Here is a 13,213-nt window from a genome sequence, read left to right as displayed (position 1 = left end):
CTCGAGATGGACAAAATATATATGAAAAAAAATACAGCTGAAAGTCAGACTCAAAGTAAATCAGTTTTCACTTTTAGAATCCTTTCAAGTTGTTGAGATGATAAAAATAAGGGCCATAGTCAAACTGGAGGATTAAAAAAAATGCCAGATGCTGATCTTTGGCCCATTGCCCAAACTTATATGGCTGAAACCGCCATTTTGTCCTTGCGTAAGTAACAACTGGGTCGTGCTTAGGGGTGTCTTCTGGGACTCAGTGCACAACATGGCTGCAACATAACAATGGATGTCCTTCACCTTTTCAATTTATTTAGACGCAGTTGGTATTTGGACGAGCCAAGTGATTGATATCCTAAAGGTAGGACAATATAACCTTTATTAGTTCAACAATGGTGAAATGGGAATTATTTCAGCAGCAATAGTGGTTACATGAAATAACGCGGAAGCGTTCGAGAAGCACAAGAAGCACTGTGCATTAAATAGAAATGTAAACTTGATACCTTTATTTATTCAATTGTAGTGAGGAATCCATGAAAATGAATTAATGAATGAAAATTGAATAAACTAAAATTGAAAAAAAATCATCCATCCATCCATTGTCTTCCGCTTACCTGGGGTTGGGTCGTGGGGGCAGCTGCCACAGCAGAGAAAACCAGACTTCCCTCTTCTCGGCCACATCGTCCAGGCGTTCCCAGGCCAGCCGAGAGACATACTGTAGACTTTACAGTGTGCCCGGGGTGGGACATGCCCGCAACACCTCCCAAGGAAGGCGTCCGGGAGGCATCCAAACAATATGCCCGAACCACCTCAACGAGCTCCTCTCAACACGGAGGAGCAGTGGCTTGAGACTGAGTCTCTTGGAATCGGATGACTGAGCTTCTCACCCTATCTCTAAGGGAGAGCCCAGACACCCTAATTCTGTCCGTTTGTATCCGGGATCTTGCTCTTTCGGTCAAGACACACAGCTCGTGACCATAGATGAGTGCAGGAACGTAGATCGACCGGTAAATAGAGAGCTTCGCCTTTGGGTTCAGCTCTTTATTTACCACGACAGACCGGTACAAAGTCCGCATTACAGCGGACGCTGCACCGATCCGCTTGTCGATCCGTTGAAAACCAAACATTTATCCAAATAAAGACGACAGTTTAACAAAATAGATAACAAAAAGAACATTTATAATATGACTCATAATAAAACATAACCAGAGGAAAAATGTCAATTATTTTTTTGTCAGTTTCATACATGAGCTTTCAGGGTGGACTTGAAATGTGTTTATTTTTGTATTAACGAATGAAAAAAGGAAGGTTTACCAGTCATGGTGAAACATGATACATATAAAAGATTTGCCTACAGAACACTTGACCTTGTAACATAGTATGTTGGGGCTGTCCTAAATCACTCACCAACTGTATTTGTATACAAGCAATTGATTGGTCAGTTTCCAATGATATGTCATATTTTGTGCTGGAAAACCTTAGTGTTAATGCAGGATTTTGCCATAGGATTACGTGATTATCCCTGATCGTCTGGACTGGCACTGTTGATGTTAGACTGTTGTCCTGACATAGCAAGAGGCAGACCTCCTGGGGAGGGTTAGTTCGCTTAATGGCTGCCCAGTTTTAGAGGCTATGCCAAGGACAAACTGTTGGCATGTATTTGAAAGACTATATAATTTCCTGATTGGTATGCACCTTGAAATAGCTGCTTGATTTTACCTGAGAATTAGATGATCGCCTCGAATTGTACTGTTTAAGGGTCTGTGCCAAGGAGGAATTTTAGGCATGTATCTACGTATGTGTCGATGTAGCTTGTCAATCCTTAACCGGCACTTTGCTCTATTGCAGATGGCAGTCCAATGTCGTGGTGGCTAGATCGACGTGGTGAGAAGCGGAGCTATTGGGGAGGTTACCTGCCGGGAATCCAGCAGTGCTCTTGTAGCGTGGAGGAGAACTGTGTGGACATGAACTTCTTCTGCAACTGTGACGCTGATGCAGATATCTGGTTTGTTACCAATAACTGTGTAAATTGCAATGCTCATGAGATGTGTTTTCATTCACCTTCCTTTAATGATGTATTTTCAGAAAATGTTAAGCAATGTCTGTCGGCATGCTAACCCAGTTAGAATTCAACTTTAAAACTGAACTCTGTCCGTTGTAGTTTGTTTTGACGTTACAGAGAAAAATGAAAACTATTTGAAATTTTGCGAGGAGCAGCTAAACCTTCATTTGAATTTTGCTGTATTAAACGCTTGAAGTGTCTTTGCATTTTGTGCGTTAATCCACTCCAAACTCCAAATCCAGCCTGGATTCAGCCCTGTTTGCATATTTCCAAAGGCGCTTGTCTCCCTCGTGATGAATTGCTTTAATGTCTTTACTCTGCCTTCTGTGCTAATGCAGAAGAATGGGAACCTTTATCTCGATTCCCGTTGTGGCGTCCAGGCCCCGAGGGGAACACCCCACCCCCCCCTCGCATTTGTGTTTGCTTATTCACTCATTTGTTCGATGTCTGTCACAGGGCCAACGATACAGGCGTCCTCTCCTACAAAGACCACCTACCAGTGAGCCAGATAGTGATTGGAGATATCGGCAGAGCTGGCTCACAGGCTGTCTACCGCATCGGCCCTCTGCGTTGTTATGGAGACAGTAGGTGATCACTCATATACTGGATGAAGGTCTTGACCACACGCAGGAACATACCTAATAAATAAGTCCAAATATTGAGAGAAAAAAAGAACTCATATTTAGCTCTATTCACAAATATGTCACTGTATATAGATGTTTGCTAGAACAAAAAAAATACTAACTGATGGCTCTTCGTTGTCATCCTGTTATGTCTTAAAACATGTACTATAAATCCATTAAGAAAATGTGAGTAGTTTTTTTACTTGCCTACAAAAATACAGTTCAACTTAATTTTAGTTTTTAGTTTTTTTAAAACAAATACCGTATTTTCCGCACTTTAGGGCGCACCTAAAAGCCTTTTTTTTTTAAAAAAAAAAAAAAAAAAAAAGCTGATGTGTGCCTTATAATTAGGTGTGCCTTATATATGGATCAATTTTGAGATTGGGATTTGTAGATGGGGAATGAACTGATAAAGTAAGCTTTACCTGTTTCTTTTGTGTGTTTACAGTTGAACAAGGTTGGTCATATTGACATGAAGTTATTATGCTATTGAGAGTTTAGAGTTATTATTTGACTTATTATTGTTATTCTTTTGAGTATTATTATATTGGGATTGCACTTGAGGAAAGGTTCCCTGATATAAATGTTGCACTACATGTTATACCTTGCTGTTAAAAGATAAACTGGTACGGAAATACTAATAAAATAAAATATAAGACAGTTGTTTATTCATTTTGGGAGTGAATGAAGTTGTCAGAAAGCTGCTTTATAATCTACTAATAAAGTTTGATTGCTTCTACTATTGCGCCAAATTAATGGACTGGGTCCCAGTAGAATATCTGACGATCCAGCCAATCTGATTTGTGTAAAGTCTAAATAAATGATACTAGTTCTAAGGAAATATAACTGTTTTTGCCAACAACTCTTTTCTCTCCATTAAGGTTTGTTAATCTCACAACATTACAACTAAATTCCTTCAACAGTGGGTCTTCGGTACCTCCTTTCATTTAAATGTGGCCCCACTACTCTGTAATATTTCTCACTTCTCTTTACTCGGCTTTTTGCATCCATACTCGATTAGCTGTAGTATATGCATTTATTTTTGTCTGTTTCTCCTTCAGGGTCCATGTGGAATGCAGCCACCTTCTACCAAGAGTCATCATACCTCTATTTCTCCACCTCACCAGCTGAGCCTGCCTCAGACATCTCCTTCTACTTCAAAACGAGTGCTCCCTCTGGAGTTTTCGTGGAGAGCCTGGGCCTCAAAGACTTCGTCAGAGTGGAACTCAGCTGTGAGTCAACATCATGTGCCGCAACAATGCACAAGAGCACCACAACATTCTTGTATTATCTTATATTGGAGAAAACTGTATAAAAAGTTTGCTGTGCTGCATAAATATTATATCATCTATTAGGACTTCTTGCGCTACAAATTAAACATAAACAAACATCATTTATCATTCATTCATTCATTATTCATTCAGTCATGTATTTATTCATATATTTCTATTTCTATGCTATCTATTTCACTCTGCCAGGCATGATGAAGTCAGTTTACACATTTTGTAATGTAAAATTTGTTTCACAAGAACGACTCACACCCATAATTATAAAGGCTGCACTATTATGTCCAAAATAATAATCACAATTTTTTTTGGTCAATATTGAAATCACGATTATTAATCACAATTAACAATCATGTTTGGTTAAAAATGTCTATTTATTGTCTTTCTTTTAACAAGCAGTATATAAACAATGCTTCAAGACTTGATATTTACAAATAATAATAATCAACTAAAAATAAAGAAAGCAAATAATAGTTAAAACAAATTTTAAAACTTAGCACCTGGCCAACACAGCTAACCTACTTGATGAAAAAAAAATGAAGCATACTTAGAACCAAGCATATTATTTACTTTTAAGCAGATTTTCAATTCGTTAAGCAGTCAAAATGCCATTTTCAGTCATTTCAAACTAAATTCAATCCAATGGGTCTTACTTGACAGCCAGCACGGTATATATTAGGAATCAGGTAACAAACTCAACGCCATTTCACACTGGTCAATAATATATTAGGATGATTAAAAAGCGAAGGTTTTTGTCATGCAAACATGTGGGAAACATTGCCATCTCTCCTCAGTGTGTGTGCTTGCCAGGAGTTGTTGGTATTTAGGTAGTCTTTTTCAGACGAAATAGGTGTTTTTACCGGCGAACTACCATAAGCAATAGTTCGTCTGCCATGTTTTCTGTGTGTTAAAGGTAAGATAGGTAAGCGTTGCTGGAGGTCTGGGCGCGCAAGATGCCGCGTGGTTGCCAAAAAGATGTCATTTGACGCGTGAGTCGCGCAAATCTCTTGGTCGCATCAAACATAAACCAAGCCTTGATGCCGCCCTTCTCGCCATAATAAAGTCTTAACTTTGCATTTTCCTACTGCTGGTAGGTTGACAAAGTGCTTGATTTGACATGTACACTGTAGGTAGCCAGCTTTTTAAACGTTAATATCAAAGAGGATCATCTTAATTGGCAGCAGATATCATGATCGCGATTAAAATTTGATTAATTTTGTAGCCCTAATACATATATACATCAAGCCAGTGCCGTCACTACCCCTTTGGGTGAGTGAAGCAGACACCAAAAATCTACATCTAATAGATGCCCAATTGCTCATTGAATTATATTTCTAAACACAAACTAATATTTAAAAAAACACTGATAAACCTCCAATATAATTTGTAGTTGTCAGATGCCGAGCCACCAATATGTCAAGATCCACCGGAAACAAAACAAACAATGAAACTACAAAAAAAATGTGCGGGGGGGGCTTAAATCGTATATTTTTCTCAACAATTTTTTTTTACCATGATAACACAAGCACAGCAATGTGTAGAATTATATATAAAATATGTGTGGATAAATATAGAACATACCTCAACTGTAAGAGGGCAAAATGTTGAACATACTTGAATTTGACCTCGATAAAGGCACACAAAGACAGCGAGAGTGTTGGAATATTAGAAGCCTCCTTTGAGGGTAATGCAATCTGCTATGAAAATGTATGTAAATAATGAAGGACTGCACTCGGGGCTCTGTGAGACTAGTATTTGTCGGGCAGCATGACGAGTGCACAGTGCAATTCCATTCAAAAGCAAAAGCAGCCGTGGATTGTTTGTTGTTGTAGAGGTGCTGGTGTTATTTACTGTTGATTACAGGGGAGCTTTGTAGACAAACCTGAGCGGGGTGTATTGTGCCGTCGTTTGCGTCGAGGGAAGAATCCGCATCCGAGTCTTGTTCATCCTATTATGTGTGTCTTTGTGGCCTATCAGCTCCATCCACGGTGTCGTTTTCCTTTGATGTCGGAAGTGGCGCAGTGGTCCTGGCCGTCAAGTCGCACATGCCGCTGAATGACCGGCAGTGGCATTACGTAAGGGCGGAGCACAATGTCAAAGAGGCCTCGCTGCAGGTCGACCAGCTGCCTGCACGCTTTCTGTCCGCTCCTGCAGACCGTCAGCTGCCCTTGAAGTTAAGCAGCCAGCTTTTTGTAGGTAAGCTCAACTTCTTATACAGATGCATTGATAAATCAAGTCTTAAATACTCCAGCGGGCATACAGCACCACGCTTTTTACTTTTTCTCTTGATTGTTAAGGCAAGTAGTCGGCATGAGGGCTATGTTAGTACAATAAACTGATGCATTCGCTGCATGCCCCACATACATAGATCCACACAGATAATTTGTACATGCAATTTGGCATCTTGGTAATGAAACACTTACTCCATTAGTGACACTCACAGGGGGATTTAACGAACAGCGGCTTTGCGTTTGCAGGGCTAAATATCTCCTGCTTTGAGGGCTCGAATAGCTTAGAGGGAGTCAGTCTTTCAAAAGCTCTAGTAACACCAGGAAAAGTCACTTCTTCTTCTGAGTCACTATTTGAAAAATGTCACTAGAGTCCCTTGACTTATATAACACATAATTTCCTTATCCCTTCCTCAACCCTGTCTCTCGTTCACAACAATGAATCTCAACAGGTCATATTGTCAACTTTTTTAACTCTCCTTACAAACACACGCACACACACACGCACACACACACACACACACACACACACATACATACAGTATATATATATATATATATATATATATATATATGACCAATGTTTGTTGAGCCTTGAACCATTTGTCATCTGCTTTCATCAAAGACATAGTTTAGAGCAGTGGTTCTCAACTTGAAGGAACTTAAGACTCAGGATTTTAAATAAAACAAACAAAGAAACAAAAAATACTTAAAGAACAATTAATTAATTAATTCAATGTTTCAGGTAAATATAAGTTCATAAAACAAATGTTATGTTCAGTAGGTTATTTCATTATTTTACAAACCCAGATTCTCCCCCAAACCAGAATGGTTCGACCAGACTGCCAAGTACCACCTCTTACTGTTGATTATTTTTTGTTGATAAATATTCATTAATATTGAAGTTATTTCTTTTAGATAAGAAATCTCTTATATTGCGGTTTTAGAAGTCACGGTTATTTAAAACCATCTAAGTGTTTTTTTCCCCCCTCCTGCATCATCTACCTTAACGGGTACCCACAAATGTAGCTCTCATTGTATATCATAAGTAAGTTCGTCTCTGCTGCTGCATTCATTTTCTTTTTTTTGTCGGCTTTAATGCCACTATAAGCTGGGTACAATGAATACCTACCACAAGAAAAGTGTATCAATTATGATTATGATTAATATTTTAAAATGATATATTTCGTGAGCTGTAATTATAATACTGTGATACCGCGATACTGTGATATTTTTGATCACAGTTATCATACTTTCAGAATCTGATATCGTCCCATGCCTAAAATAATTTGTCATTTTTGCTGGTTAAAAAAATATAAAAAATCTTACTAGAACATCAGCTAGTTTTTTTTTTTTTAATATGCTAAGGTCTGACTTAAGATATTACATTTTTTCTTCTACAATCCACATAATATGTAAAAACTGTACGTTAAAAAAACGGAGTTAAAAAAAACTGACTACATTTCATTTTAGTCAGAGGGTGTTATTTTTCTTTCAATTCTCACTTTCCATCAATCTGCATTAGTAATCCATGTATTGATTCATACTTATGTACTGTACTAAACATCTTTTTGGTACTTCTACAATAATCTCTATATTTGTGGCCTGTGGTGAATCATTTTTAGATAAATAAGAATCATTTTTTAACATGCTTTCTACTGACTTGCTGTTATCATTCTTAGCTTCGCAATTTACATCCGTTATGACTGTTGGGTCTTTTTAATTTAACTTGGGCAAAGTCTAGATTATCTGTCAGTATGAGAAGCAGATTGATTTGGAACGATCCAGTCCAAAATGAGAGAGCTAATGAGGTAGCATTTCAAATAAATTCAGAAATTGATCCATTCTCCCACAGATAATTATGAATCCACAATAACCATAAAATTAGTTAAATCAAATAGTTAATTCATCACTACATGCAGCTAAATTATTCCTGTCACAGGCGGAACGACATCGCTGCAGAGGGGCTTCTTGGGCTGTATGAGGAGGCTGACAGTGAATGGGCGGAGCTTGGACCTGGAGGAGCGGGCCAAAGTGACGCCGGGCGTAAGCGCCGGGTGCCCTGGCTACTGCAGTGGCTCCAGTAGTCTTTGTCACAACAGGGGGCGGTGCATCGAGAAAAGCAATGGCTACGCTTGCGACTGCTCGCAGTCAGCCTATGCCGGGACATCATGTAACCAAGGTAAAACTGCATTCGCTGCATTACGGTTAGGGACTAATTTTGCAGTGTTCTGTTATGTCTCTTATGAGACAAAAATGCATTTTCTGGCATCAGGCAACATTTTTGTCGCGACCACTTGAAAACCAAACACAGAATATCCATTTATAACCATGTGCTCTTGAATATAACCGCTGTTCTATGAAAATCCCACAACTGCAATTTTAAGATTCAAGAGATTTTTTTGTTATATGTATGTGTTGTACAATACAATGGAATTCTTATTCAGTTCACTTCCCCGAGCAGCAGACTACATTCCATGATTGAGCAATAAATAAATAGCAATAAACAACAAACAGAGACAATGTGTAATGCAAAATATCATGTAGTGAAAAAAAATGTGCAAGATATTGTTTATGCATGCAGTAGGAGGCAGATTAGTTTGTGAGGGATTTGTTGAGAATCCGGACAGCTTGTGGGTAAAGGCTCTTTGCCAGTCTGGGAGTAATGGACCTCAGGCTCCTCTAGCGGCTGCTATTTGGTGTAATTGTTGTATTTTAGACTTGAAAACAAAAAAAGGAAATGTTTGTTTTCAAACGAGAAAAAAAAAGAAACAAAAATCACAAAATTTGTTAGATACCTGATTACTTTTCACTGAAAAAAAAACACCTTCTGGTAGCTCCTAAAACATTGTCCTTAGAAAACTATATTGATACAATTGCAATAAATATTGACATTGTTGCTGTGAGATGAAATTCAAACTTCTTCAATTTTCTCTGTGTTCTCTCTGCTGTGTGTAATAGCAGTCCACAAAAACCATCCACTGAAAAATGTTTATGAATTTATGTTTTGGACTAAATTGAACAGCAATGATAAACAAAGTTAATTAGACAGGTAACTTTTCATCAGATACAATTTTTGCGTTAAATTAAGAGAGAAAAATATATATTGAATTTCCTTGGATATTGTTGCAGTCGCTGTCCATTGAAAAATGCCCATCTAGGTATTTTCTATCCAGCTGGTCCCCGTCAGGGTTGCCATTCAGCCCAGCTATATCCCGTCTGACTTTGTACTACATGCAGACTATAACCTAGGCTTGTTACAGCTGCCGTGTTCCAGTCTAGCCATATTTTGTTGTGGGCAGTTTCCTTCTGTTCTGCTGCAGAGGTTGAAAATGTTTGGTGAGGACAAGATGACAAACGCAGTATGCAAAGAAAATTAAATAACCAGACCACAAAACAACAAAGATCCTTCCGTCAATTCATTTTCATTTAAGCCGTTTATCCTAAAAAAAAAAAAAAAAATATATATATATATATATATATATATATATATATATATATATATATATATATATATATATATATATATATATATATATATATATATATTTAAATGTTTGTATGTAAAGAGAAAAACTCAATTGAATGAGTATGGATAGTGTTGGACAACTATTAAAATTAAAACATTGTGTTTAATTGGAGTTTTACTGAATCGTTAACAAGGTTTTAGAGCAAAAAGTAATTGTTATCATTAATAGTTTGTATGCTTCATTTGGGAGAAGACAAGTATGCTGACATTTCAATTAAATAAATATGGTAATGTACCGTGGATCGTTTTTTTCCATCGCAATATGTTTATTATTATTTATCATATTGCATCTTTAAAAAAATCTTATGTCATTCACTCCACTCAGAGAGATTTGACTTAATAATGACAGTATAAAAAGTTAATATATATATATATATATATATATATATATATATATATATATATATATATATATATATATATATATATATATATATATATATATTTAACTTTTTATACTGTCATTATTAAGTCAAATCTCTCTGAGTGGAGTGAATGACATAAGATTTTTTTAAAGATGCAATATGATAAATAATAATAATATATGATTTATCAATTAAAATGGCACTTTTTTTTTTTTTTTTTTGCTCGTTTTATTGTTTAAAATTGCTCTTGATAACATGCACACGGCCATACATGCCAGGAGACTGTAGAGATGTGACATGGCCTTGTTGACGGCTCTCTTTCCTTCGATTCATCTCCTTTTCAATCCGCATCATTTTCTTTGTGAGATTGTGACCAATCTGAGTCTCACAACTCTCCACAGTCCCACCTTTTGTCAGTATTGACTGAGAAATTGTAAGATTCACATTCGTCATGATTTGAGCTAAAATATGAGGCAGATAAATACAAGACAATGGAAAGATGTATCAGTCCTGTCTACTTATTTGCCTTGACAAATAATTACATGGAGCTGTCTTAAGATTGCTTTAATACACTGCTTCTCAATTATTTATGGTGACTATGTTCTATGAAAATTGAAAAGTGCATAAGTACAGTATACTTAAAATTGTATCTTTTTTTGTCAAAAAAAATGACAATCCTGATTAAAACTAGAAATATTTTTAACAGAACCATTTGATGCTGAAAAAACAAATAAATGAATAAATAATGTTAAATATAAATTGAAGTGGAACATTAACGCCAATATCTTAAATATTTTAACCTGAAGAAATGTATATAAAACATTGTGCTGATTTTTTTTCTAAATCATTAAATTGATATAAACATGTTGTCGCCTGCAATGGAAAAAGTTCTAAACTCCCGCACACTTTGACAACGAAAGCACCACTGCTGTTGATGTGCAATTCCACTATACGGCACGAAAGCAAATTTCCTTACGTGCCTCCCTATCATCACATCACCTCCTCCAAGGGGCAGCCCACTATTTGAGAAGGATTGCTTTCACGCAACCAGTGAGAAGGAGGAAAAAATGTTTTGATGCCATTTTTATTGAGAAACCATATATCTTTTTCTATCCAAGCACTGATTGATTTTGAACTTGTGCAAGTGGCGTCATGTATTTAATTCCATCTGTTGGTTTCTCACTATTTTACACAGAATAGCGCTCAATAAATAAGTAGACTGGTATGATAGAATTTCATGACGCATGCGGTGGCTAGGAAGGCTTTCTGGATGAGACCTTTAGAGAAAGACAAAGAATCCCAATGTAACCTTATTCCCAAATGTGTTTCATGACTAATTAGTGTATCCAATCCTTAAAGCGCAAATTAGGGATCCGTGTTATATAAATGCCCTCCTTTAATAAAATGGCCAATCAGATCACAACTTGGCATATTAATCCTCTTACTTGACACAAAGTGGGTACAAGCCAACAGTGTAAAGAACATATACTCCCACTTAATACTGAAATGATTTCAATGAAGTCCTGCTGTCACCTTGGCAATATATTACGCATCATATTTGTGTCCTCTCTTGCCACCGTCCTCTGCAAGGATTAAGGCAAGCTTCTTATTTCTCTGGAAGGCCGAATCCAATCATTTGTTCCCCTTTCTCCCTGCAGTGTGGAGATTCTCTCGGCCATGTTCCTTTTTTTCTTTTTTTTTCTTTTTTTATGGCCCTGTTGGGCTCCATTTATTTTATCTACCGAGACCCGCTTCTTTTATCTTGGCGATTCGGTCGGTAGGTTCGCCTAAACGACTTACTGTTTCGGATCATTGGCTTTTTTAGTCCCCGCCATCCTTTGCTAGAGAAGACTCTTGAGAGAGGCACATGTTTGGTTTCTTGTGACCACACTGTTACCAGGGACCTTTTTCTGCTATAAACACCCTGATGGCACTCTATCAGATTTGGGCTACAGAGCGCTGCAAGGCAGGTAGGAGCTCAGAACATAGTTGAAAAAAAAGTAAGTAGTTGTTCCTTCAGGGGGAACCGCATTACTATCTGCCCCATGACTTTAGCATGAAAATCTAATCCCTAATAAGAGTGACCTGGAGCTTATCACTCGTGACTTCTAGCATGCAGCGGCATAGTCACCAATCAATTGTAGGGCTCAAGTGGGGACGCGTTCCAATTGTTGGCGTTTGGTCCAGTTTTAAGCTTTCAATTTTACCTCTTACTAAATTGTGAAACAAAAATCACCAACTGTTGAATTGCTTGCCCACTCCAATCCCTTCCTGACATTTTTGCAAAGCATTGACATCACAGCATAAGCATTGCCTTTGTTAACGTTTTTGTAGCTGACGTTTGCTTCAACCTACAACCCAAAGAGGTTCCCAAGCCCTATAGGGAGCGTGAGCTTTGTCCATCTTTTAACAACATCAAACGCAGGTACGTTGGTGCTCAGCCATTTTTCTTGTGTTGAGTCAGCAACTATGAACTGGGCAGATAGTTGAATTAAGAGTACCGTATCTATGTTATAACAACACCTAAATCTGCTCATCTAATTCATCTCATTTCTTTTTTTTTATTATTGGTTATTACATACAATCAACTTAACACAAGTCACAGGCTGATTTTGAGCTCTGTTATATTTAGAACTGGGAGAAATCTATATGATTTAACAGCCTAAGACGTTCACAATTGTTTTACCACTTCCCAACACGTTTAAACTGAACACATGTATTAACCTCTCCAGGGAGGCGTTGCAAATTTGCATCAATAACATGAGAGTCCCCTAGGTGTTCCACATTAATATTGTTTGAGGCATTTTTTTTTAGACGTTTGAAAAAAAAAGTGAGAAATTTAATTTGAGCCTGAGAGGGTTAAAACATGTCAGAGTTATCAATGATAAGAGACTGGAGGAAAGGCTAAGTCTGAGTCAAGAACAATCTTTTGCAAAAGATGGACAGAGAACCAAGGTGTGTACGTGCCAATAGGTGTGCAAGCAATGTGTTTTTATATGATGACTGTCAGGTTTCTGTTGTGAGTTTTCTGTTTTAGGGATTTCTTTGTATTTTCAAGTAGTGGGTTTTTTAGTTCTCGTATCTTGTTCCTATTTGATTTCCCTCGAACCTGCCTTGCTTATGTGA

At 37.3% G+C, this 13,213-nt stretch overlaps 1 protein-coding gene across 1 annotated transcript in view; it reads left to right on the top strand.

Annotated features, from left to right (window-relative positions):
- LOC148424135 (contactin-associated protein-like 5) overlaps positions 1–13,213 on the top strand; it is a 176,718-nt gene that overhangs the window by 141,549 nt on the left and 21,956 nt on the right. The window contains exons 14-18 of the mRNA XM_088414911.1: positions 1,843–1,999; positions 2,513–2,640; positions 3,741–3,911; positions 5,943–6,161; positions 8,136–8,375. Of these exons, the coding sequence (XP_088271037.1) occupies positions 1,843–1,999; positions 2,513–2,640; positions 3,741–3,911; positions 5,943–6,161; positions 8,136–8,375 (915 nt within the window). The remainder of the gene's footprint in view (positions 1–1,842; positions 2,000–2,512; positions 2,641–3,740; positions 3,912–5,942; positions 6,162–8,135; positions 8,376–13,213) is intronic.

Source organism: Hippichthys cyanospilos, chromosome 5 (genome assembly GCF_059441005.1).
Source record: "Hippichthys cyanospilos isolate Australia breed blue-spotted pipefish chromosome 5, RoL_Hcya_1.0, whole genome shotgun sequence".
NCBI lineage: Eukaryota > Metazoa > Chordata > Actinopteri > Syngnathiformes > Syngnathidae > Hippichthys > Hippichthys cyanospilos.
The sequence above is the reverse complement of the archived record's forward strand: the minus strand, read 5'-3'. Positions and strand labels throughout refer to the sequence as shown.